The 16,901-nt window shown below is 28.0% G+C and overlaps 2 protein-coding genes across 2 annotated transcripts; one reads left to right on the top strand and one right to left on the bottom strand.

Moving 5' to 3' along the window:
- Positions 1-544: 544 nt before the first annotated feature.
- LOC137827146 (alpha-galactosidase 1-like) lies at positions 545-4,281 on the bottom strand. The gene is made up of 15 exons (XM_068633365.1): positions 4,004-4,281; positions 3,640-3,698; positions 3,396-3,452; positions 3,245-3,279; positions 3,005-3,108; positions 2,833-2,908; positions 2,682-2,740; positions 2,508-2,573; positions 2,343-2,426; positions 1,812-1,876; positions 1,642-1,724; positions 1,453-1,543; positions 1,154-1,203; positions 929-1,069; positions 545-830 (listed from the first exon to the last, which is right to left on the bottom strand). Exons 1-15 carry the CDS (start codon positions 4,174-4,176, stop codon positions 738-740), a joined length of 1,236 nt encoding a protein of 411 aa, XP_068489466.1. The 5' UTR covers positions 4,177-4,281; the 3' UTR covers positions 545-737.
- Positions 4,282-14,179: 9,898 nt separating this feature from the next.
- LOC137825657 (mannan endo-1,4-beta-mannosidase 6-like) lies at positions 14,180-16,852 on the top strand. The gene is made up of 6 exons (XM_068631383.1): positions 14,180-14,355; positions 14,438-14,711; positions 15,017-15,211; positions 15,479-15,601; positions 15,790-16,001; positions 16,310-16,852. The coding sequence occupies exons 1-6, from the start codon at positions 14,204-14,206 to the stop codon at positions 16,740-16,742; spliced, it is 1,389 nt and encodes a 462-aa protein (XP_068487484.1). The 5' UTR covers positions 14,180-14,203; the 3' UTR covers positions 16,743-16,852.
- The last annotated feature ends 49 nt before the right edge of the window (positions 16,853-16,901 follow it).

The following is a 16,901-nucleotide window of genomic DNA, read 5'->3' on the forward strand; positions in this document are numbered from 1 at the left end:
ATTGTTCTTAATTTCTGGAAAATTTCTTGACATCAAGAAGAACACTCATAGTCTGTTAAAAGTCACAGGAACAGCTTGTTTGCAAAGGTTACTCACTTAACTAGCATACTATCAATTGAACCTTAATCACTTGCTTGAAATTAAAGCTTGCTGTTTTTGTGTTTCACTGTTTTTCAAATCTGATATCTGTGTGTGCTGCTGGAAATCCTCACTGCATAGTCTTGTGATTAACCTTGCTGTATTAAAAGCGTTTCAAACAGAAAAACAGTGTTGAAATAAATCTGTTCATTTTTACATAAATCGATTTATTTTCTGTAAAACTGGGTTAAACACTGTTTCTGTGAAGAAGTTTTAAAAGGTCAATTCACCCCCCCTCTTGAACTTTGGCACTATTAAACCCAACATGATCGAAGAAGGAGAAAAGTGATCTTACTAGTTCCCTGCACCCTAACCCCCCGTTCGACAACACTTTCTATTCAAGTAAACTTTTATTTAAGTTTGTTCACTTGAGAGATTGTGTTTAAATTTGTAAATTCTGGAATCATTTAGCATTTGAACAGTTTTATTATCATCTGATTGACTGCTTCCAAGCTTTGTACACTAAGGTAGCAAGCTTCTATGAACAGAAGCACATGAAAATGTTTATTGAAGAGAAACTCGTGCAAAAGTTACACTAAGAAAAACAATATTGACATCAGTGGCTCCACAAGCTGCAATCCAAAAATTTGTTTCAGAACTCAAGCAACTGGCTTCAGCACGTACATTTTACACCCGTGTGGATCAACTTGGGCAGTCAATTTTTCCTGAAAGCGTTCCACCAATGTCTTGTGCTGCAAGCATTGTAGCACATAAATCATAGCATCAGTACCAAAAGAATTGTGATGAAAACAAAGCATGCATGCAAGATTGAATGAATCCAATACAATACCTCCCAAAGGTCTCTTGCTTGGACAACACTTTTTGATGGAATACCAATGTCATCCCAGTTGGCTGTAATGGAAATATTCCAAGGGCCACGATTAAGCAAGATAACAGCCACCCTGTACATTGAAAGAGGACCTGCCCAAATCTGCAAAAAAACTCATCTATGATAATTTCTTGTTCATATGAAAATAGAGACAAAAGCATGTGCTGTGTTCCATATTCAACTTACCTCAATATCACCTTCCATCCTAACCTTTTTACCTTGTACACCAAGTGAATCTGACATTGTATGATATAAATATTAATAACAGTAACAATGAATAAGAAATGAATTTGATATAAACTAACAAAGTTCAAGATTTTTACAGAATGTGAAAGGTTTCTAGACAATGAAAACCGACCAATTAAAAATCATGGTAGCTATGACTTTTCAAGTAATTTTTGTAAAGACTGATAAAACATCTTTACTTTGTCAGTACATAAACTATTTTCATTAGAGAAAATAGAATGACCCTAGTTATGTATCACCTTGGTTAACTGCAATAACTTCCTTATTTGTTACAATCTCCACAGTCTCTTTAGTCATATTTCTAACATCACAGCCAAGAAGAAGAGGAGCCTGCAATAAACCTTCACATGAGGAAATAAAAGAAGAAGGCCTTGCACATGCTTTTACATAAATCAGTGTACTTGAAAACAAAAGAATTACAGTGCTACCTTGGAAAGGGCCCATAAACTGAAGTGAACAATATATTCATTCTTTGTCATCCCTCCATTTCCCACCTCAAGCATGTCAGGATCTGTTGAGTTCACATGTTCAATGGATATCATGATTCTCAATTGGATAAAATATACTAAAGAAAACGTAAGGTTAATGAAATTCTAACCATTCCAACCACCAGGTCTTGCATAATCAGCATAAACTTCGTTCATGTCTGCCCTTGAAATCATGCTGCCAAAGATAATGGTAACCTTTATTATCTACAGATCCATATTAATTCAATATGGCTGAACAGCTAAATAGCCTACTTGATTAGCTCTTAATTAGTAGCCAAATTCCATACATTTTCCTTACAGATCCAAATTAATCAATTTAGGTGAACAGCTACATACCCTGCTTCATCACATTTCAGGACCAATTTTAGAATAATTCTGCTCCAGTTGATTTGATCCGTTAAGTGGTACATTATCATTTTTTTCTTATTTATAGGAGTTGAACACAAGTACCAGGAGAGCTTACAACAACTCAAGACTGATCAACCAGTTGAGTTAGATCCTGGTTAGTAGATTATTACTCTGATTAACAATGAAACTAATGTTTTAGATAATTTTCTTTTGAATAGGTGTGCAATAGACACATGAGATGGCTATAGAAATTTGCTCCATTTGTACTGACTAACTAAAAACATAATTTTCACCTTTCCCATGAATCATTAATGTCATTGGTAGTTCTCCAGCTGTTTCCCACTTTAGCACCCCATAAAGCAGGGTGCAAGTCTCCCCTAACAAACACACCAAATATGATTAGAGGGAAGACCTTAAAATTGGTGCAGCAATAAGATACTAAACACAAGTAAAATTACCATTCACACAGTGAGAAGAAGATTGGACGACGAGCCATCGATAAAGCCCGAGTCATAACAGGGTATCTAGTCATATGAAGACCATAGTTTTCAAAATTATATACAACTAACAAAGTGGAATGTTCAAATATTCAACTCGATCAATCAAAATATAACACCAATATGCATGAATACCTATCAGTTGGTTTTGATTCATCATTGTTACAGTTATCATACTTCAAATAATCAATACCCTGTAAATAAACCAAAAGAACCATTTGTTTAATTGCACTATATACGATAATTCCAAGGGAAAAGAAGAAGAAAAGAGCACAATGTCAAATACCCATGATGCAAAAGTCTTGGCATCTTGAAATTCATGACCAAGAGAACCAGGCATCTGTTTGCTACAAGTTAAATACCTGCAAAATTGACCAATCTAAACCTTGGTTAAAAATGTTATAAAAAAAGCACATTGGACTAAATTGGTGGCTAGTTGTTTAGTTAAGTCTATGTACCCAGCATCTGAATAAATTCCAAGTTTAAGACCTTTTCTGTGAACATAATCTGCAAGAGCTTTGATTCCAGAAGGAAATGTTGATTTTTTTGCTACCAGATTACCCTATAACAATACAACAAATAACAATAGCCTATACAGATGTTTGAAGAAAACAAAAATTAATTGAATGTGAGAACTTTCAGCTAAGCAGTAAGAAAATTAAATGCAATGAAGCATATAAAAACCATAACAAACATACACTAGCATCCCGGTTTAATTCAGCCCAACAATCATCTGCAACAATAGAAAAATAGAAAATTGTGGATTAAGTTTAACTGCTTGTGCTTATGACATTTTGCATAGCAAAGAAGCACATGCTTGTTCTTGAAAAAATAGGAGTTTTCATGTACCTATATTGACATATCTGTATCCAAGCTTAGAAAGACCAGTAGAAACAAGGGCATCAGCTGTAAACCCATATAAAAAATTCACAGTCAGACTAAATTCTCAACCAAGTGGATCTTTTCTAAAAAAAATAAAATAAAAGTCAAAAGCTACGTTCTCACATGTACACATAATTCTATATATAACCATAAATTGATGATGATTGATAAATACAAAATTCACAAAGCATACACACAAATAACCACATACCAGTTTCTTTGATGATATTTTCGTTAATTTGACAAGAAAAATGATTCCAACTGTTCCACCTGCACCAAAAAGAACTATTGTAAGTAATAACATCTCAGTATAATAAATCTTTTGATGGATAAATTTGGAATCACACAGGAATGAGCTATGTGTAGTTGTAACTACTTATTTAAGGTATGAGAAAAAAAACTGTTCTCCCAAGATGCTTGCCAGCACTATTTACAACACAAACCGACTGTCGGTTGAGGAGTATTGTAATTTGTCAGTGATAAACAGGGAAACTAAGAGACTTTGCAAGTAAAAAAACAGTCATTCTCACAAAAAGAAGAAACTTTGAGTTACTGAACACAAATCACACACATACCCCATTGGAGGAGTTTTAGCAAGGCCATTAGCAAGAAGATTCCTCCTGGGTTGCTCCACATGGTCATGGAGTTGTGTTGGGTCTGATGATGAAGCAGTGGCACAAGTCAATGAGAAGAGCAAAAGGGTCAGCAAAAACACCAGCACCTCATAGCTAAACCTTCTTCTCTCCATTGTGTTTCTTCACTTCAGCACTTTTTGCTTCAACTGCAGTGAGACAGACAAGATCCCTTATCTATTTATACACAGATTGCCTTCACTGCTATGTTACTCAGTTCAAGGTTGTTTTTTTGGAGTTACTCTAAGTTGGAGGTTAAAATATACATAAATAAATAAATTGAGTAATATATAAAAGTGAGAAAAAAAATATTGAAACTTTATTATTTTCAAATCTTTTTAATATGGTTTTATTTTATATATGATTAACTGAAGAGTCATGAATACATATTTGTTTCATTGTGTTTCTGTGCTACACAATTTCACGACAATGTAATACGATCCAAAATCACTATGACATGAGCATAGTTTTGAATATTTTTCATGTGAGATATAAGTTGAGACTTTCAATATTAAGAAAAGATAACTATAGGTAGTTTTCCTACAAACTTCTTTAAATATGTTTACAATAATATCTTCATGATTTTTTTTATAAATTAATTTGTAAACTCATATTATTTCTCTTAACTTTTTTTTATATTATATAAATCGATTTCAATTTATATCAATTTTATTTATTTATTTATTTATTTATAAATTTTTATATATAAAGCTCTTCCAAACAAAATAATATAAAATATCCTAAAAAAATTTGATTCCATAATGATCTTTAGATTTAGTTTAATTTAATGTTTTTAATTATATTTAATAAAGAATTAAAACATGAAACTAATATTATTAACATTTTTTTATTATTGTTAGTTTTTATATTTTTTGTATGGAATTTTTAGTTTTAAATTAATTCATAATTAAACACAAAAGACAAAACAATAGGTTATTATATATCCATACACTTTATTTTAATAAAACCTTAATATTCGTTTACAATGATAAGAAGAAGAACTATTATGATAATTATATATTAAAATATTTTACTTGATAATGAAAGTTGGATTTAACACAATTTAATGTTTTTAATTATATTTATTGATAATTAAACTACTGAAATAAATATTAAAAGACGTATTAAACTACTAAGATTAATGGATAAATAATGTTCTATATACATTGTGATCACATATTAAAAGACATTAAACTACTGAAATAAATATTAAACACAAAAGACAAAATAATAGGTTATTATATATCCATATACTTTATTTTAATAAAACCTTAATTTCCTTTACAATAATAATAAGAAGAACTATTATGATAATTATATATATTAAAATATTTTACTTGACAATGATAGTTGGATTTAACACAATTTAATGTTTTTAATTATATTTATTGATAATTAAACTACTGAAATAAATATTAAAAGACATATTAAACTACTAAGATTAATGGATAAATAATGTTCTATATACATTGTGATCACATACCATATACCAAGAGTGTACTTAAAAAAATGAAACAAGACAATTAAACTGCATCATCTTCTGTATAAACTCCATTAATAATGAACCTTGATCTGATGTGTATTATTATAGAATATAACTTTTTTATTGTGTTCAGGAAATTATTGTCATTATCTATATTAGTATAGAAAATTAGAAAGTGTTGTGTTTCAAAAAGTGAAGGTTCTGGTGTAGACATCACACAGAGAACTACAAAAATGTCACATGAAATAAGAAGATAAGGATTTCCCAATATTTACTATGCAATAGTTTTAGGTTTGTGGGAACTATCTAGAATATAGACTTTCACTGCAAATTTCAATACCAATATGACTGTATAAACTTCTTCCAACACATCTAAGATTGAAAAAAAAAACAATTTATTATTATCTTAAAATTAAATTGTATGAATTCTTTTATATGACTTATTTCAATTTTTTTTTAATTTATAAAAAGTTAATTTAATTAGTAACAAAATTTCTAGAAAAGTTATTATGAAAAAATTTATTTTAAACACATTCTAATTTTTAAAATTTAGGGTTTAACAAAAAAATATTATTAAATCCAGCATATTTATTTTTAAATTTTTAATTATTATTTTAATTTTGTTTTATTATATCTAATTTCTATTTACCAATATTATTAATATTTATTTTTAGAATATTATTGACAACTATTATAAATACTATCATAATTTATAGTTATTATTAATGTTGGAAATTAATGTTATAAATAAACTTGTAGGAATTGAAGTCAAGGTTTTAGAATAATCTTTATTAGATCAATTATGTTATGGTGTAGTGATTATTATTATATTTATTAGTATAATTATTAATATTAATAAAATTAATAATATAATTAATTTTATTAATATTATTATTATTAAAATTAATAATATTATTAATTATTATAATAATATTATTAATTATTATAATAATATTATTCATAATATTAATATCATTAAATATTATTGTTAATATTCTTAAATATCATTAAATATTATTAATATTAATAAATATTATTAATATTACTAATATTATTAAATACTACTAATATTATTAAATATTATCAAATACTATTAAATATTATAAATATTGTTAATTATTATAAATATTATTAAATACTATTAATATTATAATAGTATTAACATTATTAATACCATTAATATTATAAATAATAATAATATTATTATTAATATTAATAAAAAAATTAATATCATTAATATTTTATATTATTAATATAAATTCGTATATAATAAGGTAATTTACATAGAGATAATAGTTCCGTGAGTAATGAAAATCGTAGTTATCTACCAACTCCAAACCGTGAGTAATGGAAATAGAAGTTACCTACCAATTTTGGGTAATGAAAACAATAATTACCAACTCCAGTATGTGAATAAATCTAACATATTTTATTTTTAAATTTTTAATTATTATATGAATTTTTATTATTATTATTAATTATTAAATACCAATATTATATATTATTATGATTATTATTTATAATTATTATTTATGTTATCAACATTATTAATAACATTAATATTATTAATATTATTTTTATTATTATTAAAATTATTATTATTATTAGTTTTATAAATTTTAATAGTATGTATTAGTTATGATTATTATTTATTATTATTGTTTATGAATATTAGGTATGATTTTATAATTATTCATATTATAATAATATTTTTTAATATTTTGTACATAATTATTATGATTAATATTATTTTTATTATTAAAACTTTTAAAACTTTTAAAATTATTAAAATTATTTATATTCTAATAAAAATATTTATATTAGTAATTAGTAATAATATTGGATTTATTTTAGATATAGGTTTGTAGGTAAAATTTGTAGATAATGTAAAATTTATCTACAGATAAAGATCCATGGATAATAATCCGTAAGTAAAGCTGAATTTATCTACGGATTCAGATTCATGGATAATATCCGGAGGTAATACTAAATTGACCTACAGATTCATATCAATGGATAATATACGGAGATAATACTCAATTAACCTACGAATTCAGGTTTATGGATAAAAATTCATCAATAAATCTGATTTTTTATAAAAAAAATTATAAACCACACTAAATATACTTATTATATATAAAAGATTTATAATACAAATTTTCTAAAATAAGTTTTGCATTTTTTCTTTTACTTTTGGGTATGTGTGGTGATATATTTATACTATTATACATTTTTATGTAAAAAAATAATTTTCATAATCGCATAACAATCATAAATAAGAGATAATGTAGTACGATAAGAATAGAGTACTATACTTTGATATAAAATTAAAATGAGAAACACATAAATATATAATAAATTATTAATTTTATATACATTTACTTTCTATTATATGTAATATTTGCAAGAGTGGATAGTCTTAAAAAAAAGTATATTGACTTCAAATATTAATATTTATCATATTTTTATTACATAAACGTTTACTGAATTGTTTTATTATTTCAATCTTAATAAATAATTCATGATTATTTCTTTTATACTTTTAGAATTTTAAAGAATCTTAGTTCTTAAATAGGTGTTAGGAAACTTTATTGAATCTAGTCGATGTGGGATCTCTAGAGATATCTATCCTAACGAGTGTTTGTTGGGCCTATCGTGTCACCCGTTATCGGACCACCCATAATATGTTGTCCCACGCACGAGCTCTCACTCTTGGCGTGAGGGGTGTGTGTTGGAGATATTACATCGACTAGAGATGATAATATTTCATTATATATAAGTGGGTGCAAATCTCACCCGATGAGCCAGTTGTTAAGTCAGGTTTAAAGTCCACTTTGTAATCATCCTATCTCTCATAAATGATTTTCCAAACAAGTTTATAATTATGAAAATATCAATGATGCTATATTAGAAGTAATTACAAAACTAAATAATTAAATTTTAAACAAGAAGATTTAGAAATTTCAATTTTTCTTAATATCATTAAAGTTATATTTAATGTTCTCTTTTGTACAATTAATCTCTTTATATGAAACTTGTTATAGGTTTTATATCTGAATTCAACAATCAAAAGATCACCTTAAAAGGGACTACAACTTTAAGGCATATAGTTACATTCTTCCAAAATTGACTATCTAATACCTCATTCTCAATTTTTTTTCCCTCTTGTGAAGTTCCAAGACTTCCTTATTTTATAGTCTTCAAAGTTAAATAATTTCATCGACACTTTTAACTCATGAAAACAAGCTAGAATCAACTAAGTTGTGACAAATATAATCATACCATACTTTATTAACTTTCTTCTTTTTTTGTAAACTTGTTCATCATGTTGATTAACATTGATCTACCATAAATGTAGGTGGTGATTTTTCTTCCATTCTTGATAGTAGGTTGATGGAAAATATTTTTCAAAATCTTCAAAGATCAAATCAATGCAAAGGAAAACATACGAGGTCCAATACAAATGCTCTCATTTTTGCATCAATAGTTCTCTAGCCACATTAAAACTTGCACCATTATTAGTAATTACTTATACTACATTATCCTCTCCAACTAATTTCAGAACATTATCCAACATCTTGAATACTTTATCTATAATTTTTTAAATGTTATCCATATCAAATGAATAAAGAGACATAATCTCTTTAAGATTGTTCAATAATTGTGTAGAAAAATTAAGCATCTTAAACTTTAAAATTTTCTTTATTCCCTTTTTGCTACAATTAAATTAAAGTATCTTCAACATTATCACTACATTTTTCCTTTCCTTTGTTTTTAAACATATACTTCTAGTATTTGTATTCATCCATTCACTTTATTCATCAACAATTTCTTTAATTTTGTTTAATATTTCTTTTCATTGATACCTCCTTAACCTTTCAGACAATTTTCATCATTACAATTCTAACTTCTTTTAACTCTAAAGTAGAATGCTCAAAATCATATCTATTACAAACAAGATGATGCTTGAATATGGCAATTCCTCCATTGAACAACTTAGAGTAATAATTACATTTAATTATTTTTTTTCATTATCCTCAACATCTACATCATTTTTCCGCCCTACATAGTCTAATTTCTTGTAAATTTTTTTACTTTTAGGTGTAAACAGAAGCAATGATACATCTATACTTACATTAAAAGAATTTGAAATAGTCTTACTTCTAAACATTTTCAAATTTCAACAACTAAACATGAAGAAAAAAGTGAGATAAAATTAAAAAAGTAAAAATTATATCATTCAAATCTTTATTGTGGGATCTAAAATGAAACATCAATTTAGTATCCAAATAAGAAATGTGATGTGATTATGGAAGGAAGATGAAATGTGGTGCAATTGTGAAACACTACAAGAAAATCATGAAATAGAAACCAATTTTTAAAGACCAAAATAATTAGTTGCAATAGTAACTAAATTAGAAACCATTTTAGAAACTAAAAAAAAAAAATTGGTTTCTAAACTAGTTTCTATTATTGTTAAATAGTTTCTAAATTGGTATCTAATTAGCAACCAAGGTATGAAAATTATTTAACAATAATAGAAACTGATTTAGAAGCCCAATTTTTTTTTAGTTTCCAAAATGATCTCTAATTTAGTTACTATTTTAACTAATTATTTTGGTCTCTAAAAATTGGTTTCTATTTCATGATTTTTTTGTAGTGAAAGGAAGGTGAAACATGATGAAATGTTGTGGCCAAATCTTGTGGGCAGAATAATGGTGTTAAAAAACATAGCATAGTGTGATGTAGTATTTATATGTGAAACACAAACCCTATCGCGATGTGTTGTTCCTCTATGAAGTGCGAACTCTATCTTGACACTAGGGATGGAAATAGGGCGGGTGTGACTCATCCTCATCCCTAAAGTAAAAATTCATCATAATCCTCATCTCAAAACACAACTGGTATTATTTTTTTGTCTCATACCCATCTCTATCGAGAAACAAGTATATTCGTACTTGTTCCCTTATTGTTTCAAATATTAATTAAATATTTATTTATATAAAGTAAAAATCATAGTAAAGAAAACATGATATTATCAAGTATTTAATGTCAAAATGATACATATTTTATTTTCTGTAATGTCAAATATCAAGAGAAAAATTATAATTATATAAAATATCAAATGAGAGTATCAAATAAAAATTGGATAAATGTCAAATAATTATAGAAAATAGTAAAAAATATCAAATGTATGAACCAAAAATAAGTTACAAAAGTAAGGACCAAAGAAAAATTAATATAAATTTCTAAGTTACCTAATAAATTAAAGGTGTTTTAGTAATTTAAAATGAGAACGAGTATGAGGACGATGATATGTATTGGGACAAGTATAAGGACATGGGTGAGGTGGATATGTACATACTCATCCCCGTTTTTATACCTAATTTAAAAAATTGAGTATTACCCATACCCGTACTCGTACTCAGTTAATGCAAACATTCTTTTGAACATCATAATCTTTAAGACATGCATGGTTTTCAACATTGGAAAATATGAAAATTTTAAGAAAGGAAGAAGAAAATTTACTCGAGGTTACATTACAAATTGACATTATTATTATTTTAAGAAAGAAAAGGTTTAGTAAAAAGGAGGAGAGGGGTTAGAAAGAGAGGATATAGAAGAAGAACTTATATGTTTAAAGGTAAGAAGAGAAATATCACTTTTGTAATTGGAACCCCTTGCTTTTACTAAGCACACCCGTTTCTTGTTTGAAATCTTTAATTTTACGAAACAAGACCCAACTATTATTCCAAACTTTCCATTTATAATCATTTAACCCACAGCCAACTCATATACATCTCTTACACAAATTAACATAAACTAAGTTTAAACATAAATTCCATTTAATTATTATTATTTTCATTTCATTTTACATAATTATATTTAGTCGTATAAACAAATTCTTACAAAATTAATGATTCAAAATAGTTTAATAAGGTTCTAAATATAGGTTATTTTCACCTATAAGAAAACATTTAATGTCTCTCAAAATTTGATACTAATAAGTAAAAATTGACTCTAATTAGTTAATAGTGACAAATTTGCATTGCATGCATAGGAGACTCTAAAACTATAAACAGTAATTCATTAGTTTCTATTTTTAAAAACCAATTTTGAATTAAGTCGATGTTAATTCATCACTAATTTTTAAATTAATTTTTAATTAAAGCAACTTAATGTCAGCTAAACTAACATTAATGTATTTTTATTTTAAAATTTATTTTAAAATCGAGATGTTAAATAAAATATTCTTTTAATAATAATTTAATTTCTATATCAGTTTGATTGATGTTGATGATAAACAAATTCTTTTTTCGTATAACGCCTCAATATTAAAAAATAAAATATAAAAGAAATAGGAAAAAATATAATAGATGAAAGAGATGAGGGTGAATATAGAAAATAAATATGAATGAAGGGGATGAGTAGAACAATCTGGATGAAGAATATATATATATAAATGAAGAATTTGAGGGTGGAAGAAAAATAGAAGTGAAGATGAAAGAGATGAGTGTGAATGAAAAAGTTAACTCTATTTGTGTCCAACATTAAATGAACTTTATTAACATCGATTAAATTGATGCTATTAAGACACTGTTAGACGTATTAGCTAAACATACTCTCATTAACTAAATAATTTGAAATTCTTTTAATATTCTAACCGTGAACTATTACTTCATGAATGTTATTTGGTACTTCACGTAGCAACGTTTCATTTATACTAACAATTTAAAGTAAACAAGCAAACAAATAACATAGCTTTTTTTATGGACATGATCAATGTTACAAGATTTTGTTTTATACCGGTTTTAAAAAAATTATATTAATTAACATAACACAAAAAAAAACACATAAATTAAGAAATAATTATAAAAAGGGAAGCAAAACGCAAAAAATATTAGTAAACCTTATAAAACAACTTACAAAATAATAAAAATAGTTAAAATATTTTAAAGAAATACTCAAACTAAGAAATATAAAACAAGTAATTTCTACGATATTTTAAGATGTTCTATTGATTTTATTTAATGAATATTTTAAATTGAATTAGGTATTCAAAGATTCTTATCTCTATAACGTCAAGTAACTTTGAACTATTTTATTTAATAACTTCTTAATTAAATGTCCACTTTTAAATATTTGATTACAAGATATTTATAAGTTTTCAATCGAAATGTGTAAACAATATTTACTGAATGAAAGAATTATAAACATAAATTCAAAAGGTGCATATAGTGTTATGTACAATTTAATAGTGTATATTTTAAGGATGTTTTTTTTCCTATAACCCATTATATTTTAAAAAGACTGTTTTACTCTTTTTAAAAATGATTTTCAAATTATATTTTTTTAAATATTTCCAGAACACATTTTATTATTTTGGATTTATCATTCTAAAAATAAAAAAATATGTTTCAAAAAAATATTTTGGAATAATTTTTTGTCTTTCGAAATATTTATTGCAAAAATACATTTTGTCTACGGAACAGCCCTATTCTAGAATCACTTAAAACTATTAAGGGTAATTTGGCTATTTCGAATAATGTAGGGTGCAAGAAGAAAAATTAGAGGTGTAAGAAGAAACATCCATATTTTAATTTTCTATTTTTAAACGACTTTTATTGTTTTTAATTGTATTCCTAAACTAGATCCTCTTAGCATTATTTGTTTCTCAGAGAAGTGCCAAAATCTTGAAATAGTGTGGAGAAAATTATCTACTTCTAGTGAGCTTGAGTTTTTTTCTTTGAAAGAAATTTCTAGTTGTTAACACCATTATAAGTTAACATGTTTGAGAGGTTTCATAACGAATTCTCTATCCCATAATTTAAATTTTAAATGAATTATAGTTTTTATGTCTAATCTAATTTTATGTCACATTAATAGATTTTTTTTATTTGATCAATAAATTATTATTATTATATATATTTGTGTTTTAATTTTTTTAAAATATTATTATTGTTTTATCAAATGGGTCAGCACACAAGTCTAAACTTACATAAACCATAAGCAAATGAGTTAGATAAGTATTACAAAGAAGAGTGCCAATTTAAACCAACCCTTTTGCATCTCATCTTCAATTCTCTCTTTCCCTTCATCCTTCTCTTCTACTCTACCCCTTCTGAACAAAGAAACATGATCCTCCTCCTCCAAGCATTTATACTTTCAGTAAGAGAGACCATTCTTATCATGAAGTTCTTCCTCAAATGTCTATGATGGATACAGCACAACTAAAATTGCTACAAGGACCTTGTACTAGATTATCCTATGTGTATACTTTTTATCAATGACTTAATATTTAATAATCTTAACATGTTTCCTATAATGCTGTAAGCAACTAGTTCAAATCTAACAAAGCCTTCCTCTGTGTACCAACTCTAATTAGTGGAGGTGTGGAACCCACTTGAACTTACCTTAAGGGGTTGAAGACGTGAAGTTTATGAAACTTTACTCCTACCCTTGAATTACCTTGTCTATCCATTGCTGAACAATGGAATAGAGAATTTTCTTTGCTTTAAAGGTAGAGTAGAAACATCATCAGATTGAACTCCACTTGCACCCTACTCTTCTGTATGTTTGATGAATTTGTATGGAAGAAAGCTAAAGATGTTCACGTATATAATATGATCCAATACACCGTGGCTATGTAACCAAGCTCAATGGAGATATTTGGTGTTCGCATTATTTCTTTGGTACTTTTCTTGGTGCTTACTAAAAATTTAAGTTCCAATGCTTTTGGAGGGAGTATGAAGGATGAGGAAGCACTCATGGAAGGCAACAATGAAATGGAAAATTCTATCTCAAATTATGGGTTTGTGTTTGAAATTCCTTGCATCTTTAGTTGTTGCATCTTTAGTTTACTTGGCACTCACGTCTTGTATATATGTTTATAGAGAAATGAGGGGCGTGAAAGATGATGATTGGCAGATGGTGCAAAAGAAGGGAAACCAATTTGTGGTGAATGACAAACCTTTCTATGTCAATGGATTCAACACATATTGGCTTATGGTATTTGCTGCAGATGAGTCCACCAGAGGAAAGGTCACTGAGGTGTTCAAGCAGGCATCCTCAGTGGGTATGACAGTTTGTAGGACATGGGCCTTCAATGATGGCCAATGGCGTGCCCTACAGAAATCTCCATCAGTTTATGATGAAGAAGTCTTCAAGGTGCTTTTTTACTGTTCTGTTATTCTGTGAAATATTCTACACTAAGTTGGTATTCAGTTTACAGCAACAAATAATATTTTACATATAACCACACAGTATTATCATGTTAACTTGTCCAGTATTATCAGCTACTTGTTACTTCAATTGAAGCATGTTCAATGTGCTAGACCACAACCATTATTAATTGTTTTCTTCTGTAAGCTTTACCATTGAAATCAGAATGCTACAATCAAACTGAGTTACTAGTTATCAGTGTAGGTAACTAGCATTCCTTATGTAATTCCATTTTACTATTGGTTCCTCAGGCCCTGGACTTTGTGGTAAGTGAAGCAAAGAAATACAAAATCAGGCTTATATTATCATTGACTAACAACTGGGAGGCATATGGAGGCAAAGCGCAATATGTGAAATGGGGCAATGCTGCTGGCCTTAACTTGACCTCTGATGATGACTTCTTCTCACATCCAACTCTTAGAAGCTACTACAAGTCCCATGTTAAGGCAAGTTCCTTTAAATAAACAAACTTTTACTACGGTTGCAAAACTGCTGTCTAAGAGCTTTAAAAATCACTGTCTAAGAGCTTTTTGCACTAGTGACCATTGGTTAGTTTCATCTGGACCCTTGAATTGAAGCCTGTTTGTTATATATTGCAACAACTAAAACCACGCTGGAATCCTATCTTGATATGTATGGACTGCTGTTTACTGTGTTATTATTTTTCTTTATGATTATGCTAAGTTGGTTCCAGTACTATTTTCACTGTGCAGACTGTGCTCAATAGAGTTAACACATTCACAAACATCACTTACAAGGAGGATCCAACAATTTTTGCTTGGGAATTGATGAATGAGCCTCGTTGCACCTCAGATCCCACAGGTGACAAGTTACAGGTTTATCCCTTTCTTTTGGCTTCCATATTGTCTTGAGGTATTGATTGAAAAGAAAATATATATACATTTTGTGATGTCATATAATCACATCGCATCGCACTAAACAATTGCATTCTAATAGCAAGTTCTTTCCATGATGTCACATAGTTCCCTAAACTCAACTACTCACTTGAATATGTATTCCATAGGACTGGATTCAAGAAATGGCATTCCAAGTGAAGAAAATTGATCCAAAACACCTAGTAGAGGTTGGACTAGAAGGATTTTATGGCCCATCAACACCTCAGAGAACTCAGTTCAATCCCAATACATATGCTACACAGGTTGGAACTGATTTTATAAGAAACCACCAGGCTCTTGGTGTGGACTTCGCTTCTGTTCATATATATGCTGACTCTTGGTAAGTCTATTCAGAATTGCAATTGTTTTTATTAAAAGATATGAAGTTGTCATAAAACTTACTTATGTCAACCGTTTATGTAAAGAGTTTCTTTTTCACGTTTTGTCAGTATAAAGATTTTTATATTGTCAACCAATAGACTTCTAAGGTAAGGTAATTATTATAAAAGTGGACAAGCTTACCATACATGAAATCCTGTGATTGGATGACAGTTATATTGTTTAGTGTCACAAACACTAATTTGTATTTGTGATCTATTTTGACATACGTATACTACAGTTCTAACTTAATCAATTACCTGATTGAAGGATTTCACAACAAATTGCTGATTCTCATCTCTCATTTATAAAATCATGGATGGAAGCCCATATAGAGGATGCTGAAAAGCATCTTGGAATGCCAGTTGTTTTTGCTGAGTTTGGTGTATCTTCCAAAGACCCTGGCTACAATTCATCATACCGAGATACAGTCATAAGTAGTGTGTACAATACCATCCTAAACTCCACAAAGAAAGGAGGGAGTGGGGCTGGAAGCCTTTTGTGGCAATTTTTTCCTGATGGAACTGATAACATGGATGATGGGTATGCAATTGTTCTCTCAAAATCTCCTTCCACCTCAAGCATCATACAACTTCAATCCACTAGACTTGCTCTGTTCAATTCCTTGTGCAATACTAAATGCAATTGGGGATGTAAGAAGAAAAAGTTGTTGAACAAAATACTCTATCACGATGAACTGTAACACCATATGTGGAAAGTTTCCAATTGTAATGCTGTGGTCGTGTAAAACCATGCATGGATAACTATGTGGTTCACCATATCATTTTGTTATAAACAATGCTTTAATTTGTATGTCGTGCCATTATGGTTATGCAAGGTCATGACCATATTAAACTAGAAG

This window comes from Phaseolus vulgaris, chromosome 8 (genome assembly GCF_000499845.2).
Source record: "Phaseolus vulgaris cultivar G19833 chromosome 8, P. vulgaris v2.0, whole genome shotgun sequence".
In the NCBI taxonomy this organism is placed as follows: domain Eukaryota; kingdom Viridiplantae; phylum Streptophyta; class Magnoliopsida; order Fabales; family Fabaceae; genus Phaseolus; species Phaseolus vulgaris.

Bases quoted from the DNA above. Each gene is read 5' to 3' on its own strand.
- LOC137825657 (XM_068631383.1), top strand. From the start codon at position 14,204: ATGGAGATATTTGGTGTTCGCATTATTTCTTTGGTACTTTTCTTGGTG. The intron at 14,356-14,437 runs GTTTGTGTTTGA...ATATGTTTATAG, and splicing joins AATTCTATCTCAAATTATGG to AGAAATGAGGGGCGTGAAAG. The intron at 14,712-15,016 runs GTGCTTTTTTAC...TTGGTTCCTCAG, and splicing joins ATGATGAAGAAGTCTTCAAG to GCCCTGGACTTTGTGGTAAG.
- LOC137827146 (XM_068633365.1), bottom strand. From the start codon at position 4,176: ATGGAGAGAAGAAGGTTTAGCTATGAGGTGCTGGTGTTTTTGCTGACC. The intron at 3,280-3,395 runs GTACATGAAAAC...CTATTGTTGCAG, and splicing joins ATACAGATATGTCAATATAG to ATGATTGTTGGGCTGAATTA. The intron at 1,544-1,641 runs GTAGCACTGTAA...GGTTTATTGCAG, and splicing joins GTTTATGGGCCCTTTCCAAG to GCTCCTCTTCTTCTTGGCTG.